Genomic DNA, 19279 nt, shown 5'->3' on the forward strand with positions numbered 1-19279 from the left:
GTGAGGGGGTGGGCGGGTTGGGGGAGAGGGTTGTTTTGTTTTGTGGTTTTTTGTTTTGTTTTGTTTTCGTTTTTGTTTTGCTGATTGGTGCATATTCAGGTACCACCTTTGATACCTTTGACGTGTGGATCTCTCTCCTGACCACCATGGAAAGTGTCTGCCAGTTTCTAAGTTTCTGAGGGTGAGGCTCTTTCTTGTTTTTAAGGGAGCCAATCTATTTCCTGCACTTCAAGAAGAATCAAAATGTTCCTGAATTTCAAATACCTCATGCAAAAATGTCTCCTGAAATAAGGGAAAAAAACAAAAAACAAACTTTGAAAATCTTAATGTTGAAGTTCGCAATGCCGAAAGGTTTCTGTCTTAAAAAAAAAAAAGTCCTTATCAATTTTGCCCCTCAGGCAGTCAGCTCTGTGCAGAACTGTGTTCTGCGTTACCTCTCAGCATATCTCAAGGCGGCTTTACCTCCAGATCCTCTAGAGCTAGAGTAACTTTTTTTTCTTTGCAGCGAAACTCCATTTTGATGAAAGATGAATTTGGATATTTATTTCCTTTCTTTTTGGGAAATGAGAGGTTAGAACCAAGACAGCTGAAGGAGAATCACACACATCCACAGAAACGGCACGTCGGCTGGGGGTCCCTCCCCTGCCACCGCGGGGGCCCCTTCCGGTTGCGGTGGCCTCTCTGGACCCAGGCAAAGGGAGTCAACACGGTTGAGGATGAAGACGACATCCGCGACACCGAGGCTGTCATTTGTTTTTCTCTGAAGTGCCTGAAGGTAGGAAGGGGCCCGTGGCCGGGACCGACTGGGCCCCCCCCCCCCCCCCAGCTGCTGAGGCCACACCAGGCAAAGCACCAGCGGCCCTGTACTCATCACTGGCCAGGAAGGCCTTCCACGCGGGACAGTGAGACTACAAAAATCCAGATGTGCTTCCTTCCCCTATGCAGTCCGCTCCTCGGAGCCACTGTCCCCCACCCACCCTGTGCCCCTCGCCCCCCTCCCACCACAGAATCTAAGACCTTTCAGCCGGCCGAGCCAGGGGCGGGGGGGGGGGGGGGTGGGGGTGGGGTGGGGGGTGGCGCTCAGCAAATGCCTTCCGTGGCCACCACATGGCCTAAAGGGCTCCCAGGGCAACCTTGCTCCCCGCCACATGTGAAGTCGGGGGAGCTTCGGCTACACATTCCATGAAGTGCTGGCACTTACACCCGGAACCCGGAAGGCGGTGGGCCCGTTTATAGGGTGGTGGCCTCCCATTACCAACGATGTCATGGTTTGGAATGTTCATTATCGCCAAGGACCCGGTTAGAGGTATAAAGACCTTTTTTTCACCGTTACCTAATTTTTTTTTCCTCTTATGTTTGGGTTTTTTGTTGGTTGTTTTTTTTTTTTTTTGGTGTGTTGTACAGCAGTATAATTTTTCACTTATTTATTCCATCAAGTAGATATGGTTTGTACAATGTACAATGGTTCCATTTCAGAAAATAAAAAAAATTCAAATCATGAACACCATGTGATTTTGTAGCATTATAACAGAGCGTAAATCTGATGGATGGTGAGAAGGTCCTGCACCGGCGCGTCTGGCCTCTCCTGTGTAGCCCTGACTTTGTGTAGGACACTGAGCTCCTTGCAGGCAGGGACTCCCACGGTCATGTTAGCTGCTGTCATGAAGCACCGGCTGGGTACTGTGGGCAGGGGATGTGGGACCACCCTGTTGAGGTGAGAACACAGCCCTAGAGGCATAGCCAGGCAGAGCCCTCCTGGAAAGGCCACGCCTGCTCCCTGGTCAAGCGTACCAGCTTGCCATGTCCCTGACTTTGGGAGGCTGTGACTCATGGCCGGGATTCCGAAGGGTCAGCCCAGAGGTAGAGTGTAACTTTGTCTTGTCTTAATTGAGTGACTTGTGGCCAGGCCAGAGCCAGAGCCTTCCCAGGGCCCTTTCCCCTCCCAGCAGCTGGGGCGCTTCTCTCCCTCAGCTCAGACTCCCTCTCCAGAGTAGACTAGTTTCTTTTTCTCTGGTCTGTCTCACTGCCTCGTCTTCCACCTGAAACCTGAACGTGGCTGAGCCACCTGCAAGGGGGTGGGGCTGGGGTGGTGAGATTATTGTTTTAGCCAGGCCTGCCAAGACTCACCATGCTGACCCACCTGGAGGCAAATGTTCTCTCCTTTGTTTTGTCTGCCTCTCCTCCCCACCCCCCTTCCTTTTTAACATGTTCTAGTGTTTTTCCCAGGATTGATTGCTCAGCGAAATAAACTCCTGTCGGAACTCCTGATAGAGAAAGTTTAACGTGACAAAACAGGAATCATAGGAGCCTTGTTTGCTCAACCAAAAATATGCTTCAGCTCACACCCTTTGGCTCCCTCCTTTGATGTCTTCCCTGTGTGTCTACATCTCTGTCCTGGATGAAGTTCCTTCCAGACTTGTCTCCCTGGATCCACCGCCTCCAACCCCTCCCCCCCCAATTATGTTTCTCAGTCATTCTCTCACTCTCTGTGTCTCTCTTGGCTTCTCTGTTGCTTTCAGTTTCCTGTCCGTCTGTGGAGCTGACTTCCGCTCATGCCCATTAATAGAGGAGTGGTCATGCCAATAGGTAGAAATGTAGGCTTTGTGGGTATTCCTGTGAGCATCGTGGGTGTGCTGGGCCCGGGGCAGCAGTGACTCAAGCTTGAGCCTTTCCCTCCAGGCAAAGAAATGAGCCAGTGTGCCAGGATGGCCAACACAGTTTGGAATTAGGGGAGGTGCATTTTGATGAGGAGGTGGCGTCAGGAAGGCTTCTAGGCGGAGGGAGCCCAGGCATGGGGCTAAGAAGCTCGTTTTTCCTTGTTGATGCTAAGGAAAAGGCTGGAGGTTTCTGAGCCAGGACTCTGCTGGACTGGGGATAGTATTTCCAGGGAATGGCATGGATTGGAAAAAGCCAGACTGGAGTTGGGGGCAAAGCAACTAGGGAACCGGGGCAATGGGTCAAGCAGGAGGCCAGGAGTTGGCAAAAGGCCGAGTGCTCCCAGGCAATCAGTACTACAGCCTGGTGGGTGGAGTCAGGTGGGCTGGGAGAGGCAGGTAGAGAAATTCAGGTCCAGATCTCAGCCCAGACTAAGCCAACAGGGGTCACGGAGGCCCACAGTCAAGACTAAGGAGGGATTGCAGACCTTAAAGGCCAAGTCTAATCATCCCCCTTTCTCTGGGTGGGAAATGCTTTATTTCCCTCCAGAGGCTCATTAATAGACACCTTGCTGTTTGCCGGTTGCATTCCCCTCTCCTGCCAGTAGGGGTCACCCCTGCCCACTCAGTCCCAGGGGCAGCCAGGTGATGCAGGCTGGTACTATCAGCAGGATCCCTCCTGGGGCCTCTGCTGGTTCAGGGATGATCACATGGGCCAGCGTGGCCCAGTGAGAGTCAGCCCTGGGATTTCTGTGGGAACTGCTGGGAAAGAGGCCCACCAAAGTATTCACTGGGAAATTCCCTAGAGGGCCACCTTTGCAGCAACGTTGGGAGAGTCCTGCTTGAGAATGAAGTGGACACAAGAACGAGTTGAAAGACAGGGAGTTCGAGCTTCCTGAGAGCTGCATGTGAACACTGGGCCCCAGCCGGCCCTGAAGCCAGCCCTCCTGAACTTCTCAATCCTGTGAGTCAATAAATGCCCTCGATGACTTGGGTCTGTTTTCCCTGGGTCTTTTTCCCACGTGAGCCCCCCGTCGTCTGTCCCAGGGCTTGGAGTGTCTCCTGGATGAATCCAGAAGGAGGGGCGGTTGCCCATATGGTAGCTCTGACTCCTGACTGGGAGTCATTCTCTTGGAGAGAGTGTCTCTCTCTCTCCCTTCCCAACTTCCCCCTTTTAATGCTCCCATGTGACAAGGACTTAGACGACTCAGAGTTGAGAAAAGGGATATAAACAAGACAACATGGACCCGTTTTGGACTTCTGAAACAGCTACTTCTATCATCCTCAGAGCTGCAGCACTTCGGAGCTGTGTCACCTCAGGTAAGAGTCTTAACCTCTCTGGGCCCCAGTTTCCCCATCTATAACGTGGGAAGAATAATAGTGGCTACTCGGGTTGTTGCAAGGATTAAATGAATTAACACACTCGAAGTGCTTGGGACAGGTCCTGGCATGTAGTAAATCTCAATAACTGTTACCTGCTGCTGTTGCTACCATTATAGTTACGATCTTCAATCACGTCTAGACTCCAGAAGTCCCACTCCTAGAGAATGAGGCACAGGGAAAGGCAAGAATTGTCCGCCCCCCGGCCGCTTTGGGCTTGCCTTCTGAGTTCTATTTGCCTCTCTGAAGACCGGCCTCTGCCCCAAATGGTTGACCCTGGGCTAATCCACCCAGAGTGATCGATAGCCTGAATGATGCCTTGTGGGATGAGTAGAAGCCTGCCAGGAAACAGGAAGAAGGGAAGACACTGCTGGCTGAGGAGATTTGAGGACACATCCCTGTTGTACTCACCGGCTGTTCAGTAAAGCAGGCCCAAGTGGGGAGCTTTGGGGCCCTAGGTTTCAGAGGAACGGCCCACTGGGGACGCAGTTTTCCAGCCTTTCTTCATCACTGTTCTTCCTCCACAGGCTCTTGAGGGAAAAGCCTCTGGGGTGCCAGGACCAGGATGTGGCGCCAGGCCTGTGCGTCCTGACTCCCTCCAGGATACCCCTGGGACACTGGCGCCCATGGATGCACTGGGTGACTTGGGGCCAATGGCTTTCTCTCTTCAGACCTTGGCAGAAATAACAGTTTGCTTTGCACCAAAGAATCTCAAGAGACTCTTAATTCCTACTCTTTTCTCCCTCACGGCTCCCTCGGTTATGAGCTCGTTTGACCTCTGTGCCCCCTGGGATGGTAGTTTAGAGCAGAGACCAGCCTCCCCATTATACAGATAGGAAAACTGGGGCCAAGGAAGGGACTGAAGAGGGACTCAGTGAAGGAGGCTTTGGAATTCAGCCTTTCACTAGATGAGGGGTCAGCAGATCCAGCCCACTGCCTGTTCTTGTAAATAAAGTATTATTGGAACACATCCATGCTTGTTCATTTACATATCATCCCTAGATGCCTTCACGATACCACAGCAAAGGTGAATCGTTGCTTCAGAGGCTGTATGGTTTACAGAGTCAAAAATATTTAGTATCTAGCCCTTTACAGAAAAAGTTTGCCAACCCCTGCAGCTGACCACACTTTCCCATGGAAACACTGTGTAGATGAAAGAACAAGAATAATAATTCCCTACTATGTGCCAGGCACCACGCAAGACTTTTCTGAAGTGTTTATCACCACGTAAAGGTGGAGCTCAATGATCTTGCACATACCGAATATGCCTGCACAGCCCCCCTGCTGTCCCTTCCAGTCACTACTCCCCAAAGGTCAACCGCTTTCCCTACTTTTCTTTGCACAGGTGTGTTTTGCCTGGTTTTGACCTTTCTGTTCCTGGAATCACAGGATGTGCTCTTTTGTATGACTTCTTTCACTCAGTGTGATGTTCATGAAGTTTATCGATATGGTTGCGCATCATTGGAGTCCATTCTCCTTGCTAAAGAAGATTCTACAGGGCAAAGACACAACAAGGTACCTACCCATTCTCCTGCTGCTGGCCATTCGGTCTGTTTCCAGTTTCCATGGAGTATGACTCTGCAAGATATTGGACCCCCATTATCTCGTCTCAGCCTGGCCTCAAGCCTGAGAAGGGGACCCATGTATAGCTCCTTTGGAAGATGTGCAGGTTTGGAGACACGGCAGGTGGGAAAGACCTTTGGTAACGGTGTGCTTGTGGTCCTGGTTCTCTGGCCTCCTTCTTAGATTCTGGCTTGAAATCCCACTGTGACTACATACTGCAGGATTCCATTTACATGAACTTTATAGAAAAAGCAAAACTCTGGTGACTGAAGGTAAAGCCTGGGCTGTCAGGGACTGGGAGCAGCAAGGATGGACTGCAAAAGGACAGGAGGTGATGGAGATATTCTAACACTGGATTGTGGGCAGGATCACACAACTGTGTGAATTTCTTTAAAGCTCATGGAGTTGTACGCTTCCAAGTGGGTGAAATTTTACGGGATGTAAGTCATACCTTGATAAAGCTGTCCCCCCCCAAATCCCAAATTCACACTCATCTATTTCTTCGTGTGTGTGTGTGTGCGCGCGCGCGTACACGCACACACACACACACACACACACACCTCACCCTGCCTCGGTTTCCCTATCTATAAAAGAGAGGTCGCCCTCCGTAGGTGCATGAGGCCGATTGTGCAAACAGTCGAGGGCCGTTTAGCCTGGACCTCTTCCGGCTTCCCCCACGATTAGACACTTCCCCACCAGCGTGGCCTCTCTCTGCAAAGGCCTGGAGGCGGGGGTGGTCTCCCTGGCCAGAGCTGACATCTGAAACGATCAGGATCCTGTTTGGCTTTGCTGCATCCGACCTGCCGCCGGCGGGGGCAGGAGAGCCACGTGCAGCGGATGCACCGGCCCCGAACTGTTTCTCCAAGTAGTCCCCAGAGATGGCCATTGGCTTTCAGTTTCTGCACTTGTTTATTTTCAAAGGGACGTTGCCAGACCACTAAGCCACCCCTGCCCTTTCATGGTTTGTTTTATGCAAGGGATTTCAGGAAGAGAGAGAGGAGGTAAAGTACCCCGAAACCAATTCCTCTGCCAGCAAAGAACTGCAACAGGGCCCCCGGCTGTTAGATTTGAGCGGCACGTGGGGCCAGGATGCCCTCTTGCTGACTGCAAGCCCCCCCGAGAGCTGGGGATCCTGAGAGTGTTGATACTCACTGCAAATATTTAACAGTTGATGCTGGGACAATTGGACATCCACCTGCAAAAGGAATGAACCTCAGTCCATCCCCCGTGCCTTATAGCCAAATTCACTCAAAATGGCTCATAGACCCAAATGTAACTCTAAAAATTCTAAAAGAAAACAGGAGAAAATCTTTGTGACTGGGGTTAGGCAGAGCTTTTTTAAACATGACATCAAAGCACTAACTATGAACGAAAAAGTTAATAAAATTGGACTTCATCAAAATTCAACCTTCTGCTCTGCTAAAGACACTGTTAGGAGATAAAAAGACAAACCACAGACTGGCAGACAATCTTGGCCAAACACATATCTGATAAAAGACCTGTATCTACAATATATAAAGAACTCTCAAGAGTGAATAATAAGAAAGCAAACACCCCTGCCAAAAAAAGAAAAAAAGAAAACCTAGCAAAATACTGGCATAGATATTTCATCAAAGAAAATATATGGGAAGCAAATGAGCACATGAAAGATGCTGAACATCATTAGTAATTAGGGAAATGCAAGTTCAAAGCACTGTGAGAAGCCAGTACACTCCCACTGGAATAGTTGAAAAGATAGACCACGCGAAGTGCCAGGGATGATGCAGCGCAACCAGACCCCTCCCACCCCTCCGACACTCATCTGCTGGTGGGGAGCTAAAATGGTACAGCCATTTGGAAAATAGTTTGGCAGATTCTTACAAAGTTAAACATCAATGTACCAAACAACCCAGAAATCCCACTCCTACATATATTTATCTAAGATAAATTAAAATGTCCAAAAGCCTGTGCATAAATGTTTATAGTGGCCTTATTTATATAAACACCCTAAGCTGGAAACAACTAAAATGACCTTCAATTGCCTAGTGAATGAACAAACTGTGGTACATCATAAAACGAAATCCTACTCAGAAATAAACAGGAAAAGGGGCGCCTGAGTGGCTCAGTCGGTTAAGCAGCTGACTTGATTTTGGCTCGGGTCATGATCTCAGGGCCCTGGGATTGAGCCTTGTGTTGGGCTCTGCACTCAGTGGGGAGTCTGCTTGAGGATTCTCTCTCTCTCTCCCTCCCCCTCTGCCCCTCCCCGTGATCACGCTCTCTGTCTCTAAAATAAGTAAAAAATCTTTAAAAAATTCTTTTAGTTTATTTGATAGAGTGAGCGAGAGAGAGAGAGAGAGAGAGAGCGAGCACATGTGAAGGGGCAGAGGGAGAGGGAGAAGCAGACTCCCCGCCGAGCAGGGAGCCCAAAGCACAGCTCCATCCCAGGACCCTGGGATCTTGCCATGACCCCAGCTAAAGGCAGACACTTAACCGACTGAGCCACCAGGTGCCCCTAAATAAATCTTTTTTTTTGTTTTTAAACAGGGGCACCTGGGTGGTTCAGTTGGTTAAGCCTTTGCCTTTGGCTCGGGTCGTGATCCCGGAGTCCCAGGATCGAGCCCTGCATCTGACTCCCCACTCAGTGGGGATTCTGCTTCTCCCTCTGACCCTCCCCCCATCTTGTGCGCTCTCCCTCTCTCTCTCACTTTCTCTCTCTCTCAAATAGATATATAAAATCTTTTTTTAAAAAAAAGAAAAGAAATAAACAGGCATGAACTACAGAGACACTGAAGAATAGGGAAGAATCTCAGGTACATTATGCTAAATGAAAGAAGCCAGACTCAAGGCTACGTACTGAAAGATTCCATTTGTATGGCATTCTGGAAAGAGCGAAATGGTAGGGACAAGAAGCATATCTGTGGTTGCCGGGGGCTGGGGTGGAACGAAGGGGTATGAGGGAAGCTGTGTGTGTGTGGAGTGGGTACCGGAAATACTCCACATCTTGATTGTGGTTGTGAGTACATAACTATATGTTTGTCAAAACCCATGGAACCATACACTAAAGAGAGAGCTTTCCTGTATGTAAATTACACCCCAACCAAACAAAACAAATAATAATAAACCAACATGGCACCACATACTAGGTGCCAGGCACCATTTGAAGTACCTCTCACATATTGACTCAATCCTCATAACCACCCCAGGAAGTGGGCACTAATTATCCTAAATTGTGAAAGTTTTGTCCCCAGAGCTCTCTCACCTTCTTCAGTTTCCTCACCACTTTGGTCTGACCCCTAGCATGCTCTTCCTTCTGCAGGCCTCACCTGTCCCGTGGCTGTCTTCTTCCCACAGCCATAGTAGGAAGAGTTCCCACTAACTTGGTCCCCTGAGAGGCACACAGCTAATGAAGAGGCCTGGCAGGGAATGCAAACTCAAATGCCTACAGGAGCCAGGCAGGTAATGTAAAGAAGCAAAAGCACACTGGGGCAATTGGCAGTGGTGGGGACTGCAGAAATGGGAAAATCCATGCTGTATTTAAAGGGGACAGTTGCTCCCGAGCTCCAGCTGCTACCAGGGGGGGAAGTGATAAAGGCCCAGTGTTGTCAGACCTTCTGATAGTTCAAGAAAATTCTAACATTCTCTTGTTTATATGAGATGTCATGATTTTTTAAATATCAGCAAATCAGCTAAATTAAGAAAAAAAAACCTGTTTAGATATGTTTTTATTATTGTATAATAATCGTGTGTTCACCCCTTTCTTTTCCACCAAAGCACCCCCAAAGTACAAGAAAACAAGAAGCAGAAGTGGCAAATCCATATTTAGTGAACTAAGGCAACATCTGTAGCCCCAAACTGCAATATACAAAGTGGAAAGGAGGATGAAGAATGCAAATGAGCTCTGCAAGGTGGAGAAAGGTCAGACCCAAATGCTGGATAAGGAGAATCTAGTGAGAGGCAAGCCAGTCCTCTCCCGTGGTCCTGGAAAATCTCAGGAATTGGATGCCTCAGCTACTGCAGAAAGCAGGAGACTGAATCGGGGATTGGTTGAAAGTCTGTATATGAAACAGACCTCTAGATTGCCACCCCCATCCTGCTCAGTCTCAGCTAACTGCCTTCTCTCCCTTCCTCTGGAGACAGGAGATGTAGCATCTGGAGAAATTACATCAGGGAGGCTCCAGACTCATGGGCGGTAGCATGGAGCAGTGCAGGGAATGAGCTGCCCGAAGCTGCAGGCAGAGAGTTTGGTGGCAGTGGACAGATGAACAGCGAGACCGCTGCCCCCTTCCCTGGCCTTGCCCCAAAGAGTCTGTAGCCAGGCTTATCCTTTCCCAGAAGGCAACTGGAGCTCATTTGCACAATCTGAACCACTCAGAGCAAAGACCTCCAGATTCTGACATATAGGAGTCTCTAACCTAAAAGCTCCCTGGCAACCCACTGACTCACCACTTGATGAGCCAAGTTCCTGCCATGCGCGCTGATCCTAGCGGTCATTCTAATGGGCACCCAGACTTTTGAGGAAAGCTTCCCACGTGACAAGAGAGTTCAAAACAAACTAATGGAAAAAAAGAAGAAGAAGAAACATAAACAATTCAGGGAGCAAAAGATAATTTCAAATAAACTCAGAGTAGTATTCTTGAAGAGATAAAATGAGATTGCATCTATGAAACAGGAACCGGATGCTCTCTCTATAAAGAAATAACACTCCAAATATAAGAAAGACCTCTAAGAAAAAAGTTTTAACGTGGCATAAGTTAATTTTTGGTAAAATTCCCCTAAAAGTAGGTCAGGGAGACAAAAATCAGAAAATATAATAAAATTAGAGAATTGATCCAACGGGTCCAATATCTAATAGAAGTTCCAGAAAGAGAGAACAGGAAAAATGAAAGGAGAAAATAATCAATTACATAATATAACAAAATATCCCTCACATGAGGACATGAACCTTCAGGTTAAAAGTGCCCACAGAGGGGCACCTGGGGGGCTCAATCAGTTGAGCATCCAACTCTCAGTTTCAGCTCAGGTCATGATCTCATAGGTGTGGGATCAAACCCTGAGTCAGGCTCCACACCCAGCACAGAATCTACGTCAGATGCTTTCTCCATCTCCCTCTGCTCCTTCCCTGCTTGCATGCTCTCTCGCTCTCTCTCAAATGAATAAATAAGATCTTAAAAAAATAAAAGAGCCCACAGAGTGCCCAACCTCATTCATTTTAAGGAGACCCACACTAAGACACATGATCATAAAATTCAGAACACTAATGACAGAAGATTCTAAGGCTCCCAGAGAGAAAAACACGTCACAGGAAAACAAACAAACAAACAAAAAACCAAACCAGTATAGGAATGGCATTGGAGGGGTGGCTGTGGCTCAGTCAGTTAAGTGTCTGACTCTTGATTTCAGCTCAGGTCATGATCTCAGGATTGTGAGATCTAGTCCTGTGTTGGGCTCCGTGCTCAGTGGGGAGTCTGCTTGAGATCTTCTCTTTCTTTCTCCCTCTGCCCCTCCCCCCACTCACTCTCTCTTTCTCTCTCTCAAATAAATAAATCTTAAACAAACAAACAAAAGAATGACATTGGATGTCTCAAAAGCAATATCAGAAGCTACAAGATAGTGGAACAATCTCTCTCAAATTCAGAGGGCAAATGATATTCAGCCTACATTTTTCTACCCAGCCCAACTATCAAACAAACATGCAGGTAAAATAAAATCACTTTTAGATTTGCAAAGCCCCCGAAATTCTGCTTCCCATGAGGGAAGAGGCTTTCTGGAGGATGTACTCCTATGAAACAAGAAAGTACACCAGGAAAGACAAAGACAAGGGGTGTGTGTTTCTTTTTTTAAAAGGTAGAATTAGTATTTTATTGTCACTTACAATCAGAGGGCAGTTGGGTATATAGTCTTAATGCTTGATCTCTCCTTTTCATAAATAAAACAATTATAAACAATTTTTAAAAGATTTTATTTATTTATTTGAGGGAGAGAGAGCATGAGTGGAGGGGAGGGGCAGAGGGAGAAGCAGACACCCCACTGAGCAGGGAGCTCAATATGGGGCTCGATCCCAGGGCCCTGGGATCACGACCCAAGGTGAAGGCCAACACCTAACTGACTGAGCCACCCAGGCTTCCCCTGCCCCAAAATTATAAGTTTTAAACAGGCAATGGCTGGTTATGCTTCAGCAAACAGGATTAGATTAATTCATTCTTCAAGATTTTCTTTATTAACTCCAGAAAATCCACCCACCTTTTGTCCTTTTTTAAAAGAATTAGAAGGTTGGCATGCATTTGACTTCACACTCGAAAGCAACCTCCTGATGTCATTCACATCTACTTCCAAGGAACATCATGTTGGAACACTTTTCAGAGAAGGAATGAAGAAAGGCTTGATCATTTTGCGAGGCCCACAACATGTGAATGAAAGTCAACTGCTAAAAGTTTATCTCCTCCACTGTTTAAATCTTCCTGAGAAGCACACTTGCTTTCAATCTGCTTCACCATTTTCGTGGCTGGGGTCTGACAAGCAATTTTAAAAACCAATGAAAGGGGATCCAAAGCACCATACAGATCTTAGGAAGTAGTATATTTGACACAAGATCAATGAAGTAAATTTCCAGGATGATAAAGGGAGGTCCCAGGACAATAGCTATGCAGTAAGCCTAGACAACAATCAATCCCTATTGTTAGGACAAAGGACTTCAGTGGGAAAAATTGAGGCTGGTAAGATCTGATAGGGTTGACTCTGTCAAAGTTGTATTGAGATATATTTAACAAAACTATTGGATGGTACAGGAAGACTTAAGCCATGGGTTCAAAGAAAGCTAAACAAATGGGGGGAAAAAGTGAGGCAATTGTTAACTCCAGGAAAAACAAAAATTTGAACATTTTTTTGTTCAAAGAAACAAGGAAAAGAAATTATAGTGCACAATTATTTTGTGGCCGGGGCGCCTGGGTGGCTCAGTTGGTTAAGCAACCAACTCTTGATTTTGACTCAGATCATGATCCCAGGGCCATGAGATCAAGGCCCAAGTAGGGCTCTGGCTTGGGTGTGGAACCTGCTTAAGATTCTCTCTCTCCCTCTTTCTCTGCCCTTCTCCCCCTACTTGCATGCACATGTGCACTTTCTCCCTCTCTCTCCCTCTAAAAAAACAAAACAAAACAAAATAAAATAAATAAAATAAGATAATTTTGTAGCCAAAATAATAAAAACATTGAATATGAATTAAACAAAATATAATTTAACTATAGTAGTAAAAAAGGGGAGAAAAGAGGTGTATAACAAAATAAAGTAAAATCATTCTTTTTTTAATATTTTAATTTTTTAGTTAATTAATTAATTGTTTATTTGAGACAGAGAGAGCACGCGCACACAAGCACGAGTGAGAGGGAAGGGCAGAGGCAGAGAGAGAAACAGACTCCTCACTGAGTGGGCAGCCCAACTCAGGGCTTAATTCCAGGACCCTGGGATTTTAGAATATATATATATATATATATAGCTAAAGAGGCTTTTTTTAAAATTTGGAGATAAATACTAGAAATAATAACTAAAAATTTCAAAAGGGATTACCTCTGGGAGGAGGTGGGTGGCGCTATCAGTTACTAAGGGGTATGGAATGGGTGTGTGGGGGCCAGATAGGGGACTGGTATTTTTAATTACAAGACTTCTAACATGACTTATTCTTAAAAACTTTATTTTTTTAATTTTATTTTTATAAAAATCTTATCATAATTTTTAAGATTCAAGTTTAATTTTTGTTTTGCTCTACACTGTTTCTTGTGTACTCTATTTACTTGAATTTAATTTTTGTTTTGCTAAAGAACAACCTCCAGTAATTCTTTCAAATATCCTATGGCTGGAAAAAGCCATTTATTTAACCTTTTATCCGCCAAGATTTATTGAGGTAAAATTACATACAGTAAAATTCGCTCTTTTCAGGCATACATTTCTATGACTTTTGAGAAACTTACACAGTCATACAAGCACCACCATAATCAACAGAGAGTATTTGCATTACCACCAAGAGTTCTCTTGTTCTTTTTTGCAGTTAGTTTCCTCCCCACAAGCTCCTGGCAACCACTGATCTGGTTTTTCCGTCCCTATCATTTTGCCTTTTACAAATGTCATATAAATAAATGGAATCAAACAATATATGGCCTTTTAAGTCTGAATTCTTTTACCTAGCATAACGCTTTTGAGAGTCATCCATGGTATCAAAGTCATGGAAACCAAAGGTATAATTGATCATTACTCATCAGTACGATTAACTAAATAGTTCCAGTCGTACGCTCAGATTATACTTCCTGGCTCCTTCGTGTTTGGGTGAGGCCATGTGATTAGTTCTAGGCAATGAGTGGTGAGTACATATCACTTCTGGGCTGGACCACTGAACTGTTAATGTGAGACCCATTGATCTTTCTCTTCCTTTCTGCCACAGTGATGCGCAACATTCCAGACAGTGGTTGCTCTGCCAGCCTGAGTCTTAAGAGTGACTACAACCAGCAGAGTCCACTGCTGACCTGTGATGGACACGTAGCCAATAGATAGGTAGCAAGAGCCAGAAAACACACCTTTGTGGTTTTAAGCCATTGAGATTTGGGTGTGGTTTGTTATCACAGCACGATCAGCCTATATTGATCCATAGAGAAGGCTTGTGTATTTAAGCACAGGAAAATTTTCCTTTATTGCTGCTTTAATTATTTCCTCTCTCTATTTTTCCCTCTCTTTTTCACTTTCTTCTTTCTCTCTATTAGGCACTATTATCTCTATTAGGAACTATTAGGCAGGTGCTGGAACTTTTGAATGTACCTTCCATGTCATATACCTTCTCTTTGTCCTTTCAGAATTTCTAGGAGAAATTCTGTTTTAATCTTTTAGCTTACTACTGTGTTGTCCAGCCATATTCATTTTGCTATCAACTCAGCTTTTCAAAATCATATATTTGTATTTATTTTCCAAGACCTCTATTTGCTTCTTTTAATAAAGAAGCTAAAATGAGTTTTTGCTTGATGGGCGCAGAAGCTTCCACATTTTTTCTAGAGCTATTAATTGTTTTTAAAGCCTTCTGTTTGTTCTAACTTCCCCCTTACTTGTTGGTTCTCAGGTAGCTTTCTTCCAGAGTGCTGGCTTTCCTTAAATGCTTGCCCACTGATTTTTGCTGGTCTGTAATACTCTGCATTCAGGAATTCCTATTTGCCTGATTGTTGATTTAATTATAATGGAGGGCTTCTGATTTTTTTGAGAAGAGATGGCTGTCCTTATGAGGTTCTGTGTTCTTGTGGTTTGCTGGGTATAGGAGCTCTCTGTCCTTCGTGGGAGTTGTTAGCTCCCCTGGAGCACTGCCCTGCATGTCCCTCTGTGCATGTGGCTGTTAATACTGCTCCTTACTCTGCAGGAAGGAAGGTGGGGCCCCTCAGGCTAGATTCTCTGCAATCATTTCCACATATCCTGGTAAACTGCCCCCAAGACCTTCTCCCTCTAGCCATTGATTGCTTTTTGCACCCTCCAGATCTCACTCTTGGTAATTTTCTGCTTCCTGCCTTTCAAACTGTGTTTTCCTCCAGTCTTGTTTTCTTTTTTTTTTTCTCTAATACAATCTTTAAGAATCCGTGGTGTGAATTAAACAAAGCATGTCTGTGCACTGCATATGGCCCATGGGTTGCCAGTTTGCAACATCAGCCTTAAGAGAGGTTCTGTCCTCCTAGGGAATTGATGTTTGCTTTTTTAAATTAAAAAAAAAAAGTATAATCCTCCCACAAAGATGTCTTTTGTGCTAAGAGACCAAGGAGAAATAAAGAGTACACTCAAAAAAAAAAAAGTATACAAGTAAGAATTGTTTCTTTTGGAAATTAGAAAATACAGATAAGCATAAAGAAGAAAATAAGAATCGCTCCACCCAGAGATAAGCGGTGTGAACATTATGGTGCATTTTCTGACACACACACACATAAATATATGACTTTGTTAGTACTTGTTTGAAATTGATATCAAACTACTGATAACTTTTTTAAAAGTTGGTTTTCCACCTAACATTGTATCATGGACATTTTTCCACATCAGTAATATTTACTTCATTTAATATGTCATGTTTCAGGGGTTCCTGGGTGGCTCAGTCAGTTGAGTGACCCGCTCTTGATTTCAGCTCATGTCATGATCTCAGGGTTGTGAGACCGAGCCCTCTGTCAGGGCTCTGCGCCCACTGGGGAATCTGCTTGAGATTCTCTCTCTCTCCCTCTCTCTCTGCCCCCCCCCCCCGCCAAAATGTAGTGTTTCATTCCATTTGGGGCCATAATATATTCAATGAATTCCCTCTTGTCAGACATTACATTGTTTCTAATGTTCACTCTTGATAAGTGATGCTACAATCTTAGGATCAAATTCTAAAGTGGAATTGCTGCATCAAATGCAGCTGAGTATTTAAGAGTTTCCCAAGGAGAAAGGTCTTCAGATGAAGGAAGGCAAGTCAAAGGGTGGCCTTTTAGACATCTGCAACCAGCGTTGGGAGCACTGCTTTGGGCAAGGGGGTAGACCTCAAACTCATACTCGAAGCCGCCAGTCCCTTTGGCTTATCCCTCCTTGGAGACATCTGGGGAAGGAGGATGCATGACCCATTTTGTAAGAGCCTTTTTTCATTTTCCCTCTGAGCACTGTCCTTCTAGAGGCCCTTGTGAGGAGGAGGGTGGGGCAGGGTACTCAGCGTCCACCCGAATCTGGAAGTGAAACTGTTTTCAAAGCAGAGCACAGAAGCTGTGGAGGACTCCCAAGGGACTAGAGTGGGTGCTCTTAGCCAAGTGTCTCTTTCCCCCTCTCGATACCCTGTTATCCCCCATCTTCCCAACATGGCCCCCACCCCAGGCTGACTTTGAGTCCCTGAAACCTTGACAGCTTTCTAGAAGTGTTGACTATTAGGCTGAACCATACGAAATTGCTGTTTCTGTAGGTCCAAAGTGGTTGAGTATTGACAATTTCTAGGTAACTCTGGTCTGGTTGGTTCCATTATTTCGGTCCGTAGAACATTTCTTTAGCACTCGTTCCGAGCCAGGCACTGTGCTAAGCAATTTACCATCATTTTTAACCGTCACAACTTTCTGAGACAGAATTGCTCCCTATCTGAAAGAGAAGAAAACTGTGGCTCAGAATTTCCCCTTTCAGAATTGCTTGGGGGCTGGCTCACCCTCCAAATTTAAGATCTTAACAAAAACGACAGTATTTGGAGTTGTAGTTAAAGGAGCTGGTGGCTCTGGCATGTACTAATTGTGATGCCCCTTGGAGAGTGTCTTAACTTGGAAGAGCCAGTTTCCAACTCTGTGGGTGTGAGGTCTCAGTGAGAAGTGTTCTTGATCTTGTTTCCGCGTTAGAAAAATCCCTTTGGTATTGAGAGACTCAGTCTTTTCATCAAGAAGATGGAGATCATAACCACTGTGCTCCGCTACACGAGGGACCAGCTGTTAGGACCCAGTTCCAGGCCCAGCCAGAGGAAGCGGAGCCTGGGAGGGGGAAGGAGCCCCACCTCCACCCACCACGTGGAGCGCCCGCCCCGCCCGCAGCGCGATTCCCGGGAGTGCGGGGCGGGGTCGGCACGGCACCGCTCGGCCAACGCCTCTCCAAGGCCGCGACCCTTGCGAGTGGCACGACCCGGCCACCGCGGCCCGCAGCATCCCCGGCAGCCGGGAGCGGAGGGGGCGGCGAGGGGCGGGGCCTCAAGGCGGGGCCTCCCGCGACCTTCCTCCCCGCCCCACCCCCCGCTTTTTTTGTCCGCCTAGATACGGAAAGGCTCCCCTGCGCCTTTAAGAGGCCGACGAGGGCAGCCGATTGGCCGAGACGCGCCGGTGACGTCACACCGGGGCCGGCGCCGAGGCGGCCCTGTCGGCCCGCGCCCTACCCCTCCCGCCCCGCGGCGCGCTCGCGGACAGTCCGCGCGCGGGCCGGGCCGGCGCCCCGTCAGCCTCGCTCGCCCGCGTCGCCCGGAGCCCCGGGGGATGCTCCCGGCCGGCACCCCCTATGGCCGCCGACGTCTTCATGTGCTCCCCGCGCCGGCCCCGCAGTCGGGGCCGCCCGGTGCTGCTCAAGCCTCAGGTGCCTGAGGACGACGACGACTCGGACACCGATGAACCGTCCCCGCCGCCCGCCTGCGCTTCGGCCACCCCGGGCCGGGCCCACGCGAGCGCCGCGCCGCCGCCGCCCAGGGCCGGGCCGGGCCGCGAGGAGCCTCCGCGCCGCCAGCAGATCATCCACAGCGGCCACTTCATGGTGTCGTCGCCACACCGCGAGCACCCGCCCAAGAAGGGCTACGATTTCGACACGGTCAACAAGCAGACGTGCCAGACCTACAGCTTCGGCAAGACCAGCTCCTGTCACCTGTCCATCGACGCCTCGCTCACCAAACTCTTCGAGTGCATGACCCTGGCCTACAGGTAGGGACCCGGCGACCCCGGGCCGGCCCCACCTCTCCAGAGGAGCTTCCTACTTTGCCAAAACCGGCGCAGAGGGCTCGACCGCCTGAGGACCCCTGGGCTGCACGCATTGCCATTGGTTCTTGCCCCTTTGGGAGGGTTTATGGGTCTGGGATCCTCGGTGGAAGCCAGAGGGGTCGGTGTCCTGGCCTCTTCCCCTGCTGGCAGTGCTTGGGTTCTTCCGGCTTCACGTCCTCCATCCAGGCCCTCCCCTCCAATGTCCCGAGGCCACCGACTTTGGACGCGAAAGAGGTGTAAATACAGGCTGCGCCTTGTGTTACTCGACTCTCCACCCCTGCCCCCAGACGCTTTGTGTGTTTCCAGCAATATCGAGTAATGGGTAAGAGCACCTGTCCAGGGGTGGCTTCAGTGCTGGTTCCAGTATTTAATGGTTGCGTCAAATCTCGGAGCCTGTTTTCTCCTTTATGAAGAGGGGATGACAGTAGTATCAGCCTCCATTGGCTATTTTGGGGATGGAACGAGAGAGGTAGTGCTTATTCCAGTGCCTGACACATAGTTAGATGCTCTGCAAATGTTAGCTACTTTTCTTATTGCCCCAGCAGAGAGAGGCTGGGTCTCCGCACATCTACTTTATTGGGAGACCCTCTCCCACCTTAGTGGCCACCCTGGGTGCCTCCTAGGTAGACTTTCAGACCCACAGCTGTTGGAGGTGCAGTCTGCCCCCCTGACAAGTTGGAAGGTTCTCTGGTCAGCCCTGAAACATTATATGGAGATGGCATTGTTGAGGGCAGGCATCCCAGACACCATTCTGACACGTGGATCCAGCTCTGGGCAGAAATCCCTTTTTTTTCTAAGTCACAGATCTGCCTGGCCCTCACGAGTTAAAGTGTCTTTCCACCCTCTCCTCCTTCTGAGTGCATGTTAGGTATTTGTGCCAGGTGACTTCTGCCTCAGCAACAGAACTTCTTTGGGCTAGCTGCAGTGCAGAGCAGTCCAGTCCCGTAGGAAGCTCACGATAGGATCTCTGCTGAGTGAGGGTTATTGCATTTGTAATTGCACTGGCCCAGGCTGTCTTAGGTCTGCTGTGCAGGCGGCACAGGGAAAGTTTCCTAGGAGACTCCAGAAACAGTGTAAAGAAAAGTAGGTACGTCCCACCCACCCCCCCCACCCCCCCCGCTCCCCGCCTTTTTTGGAGAGCCTTTAAACCCAGATCCAAGTTAAAACATTACACATTTACCTGAAGTTAAAACATGGCTCAGGGTGGCATTTTCCCTCTCTGGAATAAATGATTAGTCAATT

At 47.7% G+C, this 19279-nt stretch overlaps 1 protein-coding gene and 1 pseudogene across 2 annotated transcripts in view; one reads left to right on the forward strand and one right to left on the reverse strand.

Moving 5' to 3' along the window:
- Positions 1 to 11741: 11741 nt before the first annotated feature.
- On the reverse strand, positions 11742 to 12070 carry LOC114219184 (thioredoxin pseudogene; annotated as a pseudogene).
- A 5411-nt stretch (positions 12071 to 17481) lies between these two features.
- Positions 17482 to 19279, forward strand: part of MLXIP (MLX interacting protein) — a 60094-nt gene continuing 58296 nt past the window's right edge. For both annotated transcript variants that reach the window (XM_028116508.2, XM_028116509.2), the window contains exon 1: positions 17482 to 17980. In XM_028116508.2, coding sequence (XP_027972309.1) covers positions 17568 to 17980 — 413 coding nt within the window. In that variant the 5' untranslated portion in view covers positions 17482 to 17567. The remainder of the gene's footprint in view (positions 17981 to 19279) is intronic.

Source organism: Eumetopias jubatus, unplaced genomic scaffold (assembly GCF_037043125.1).
Source record: "Eumetopias jubatus isolate StellerSeaLion01/CBP00866 unplaced genomic scaffold, mEumJub1_p1.0 scaffold_16, whole genome shotgun sequence".
In the NCBI taxonomy this organism is placed as follows: domain Eukaryota; kingdom Metazoa; phylum Chordata; class Mammalia; order Carnivora; family Otariidae; genus Eumetopias; species Eumetopias jubatus.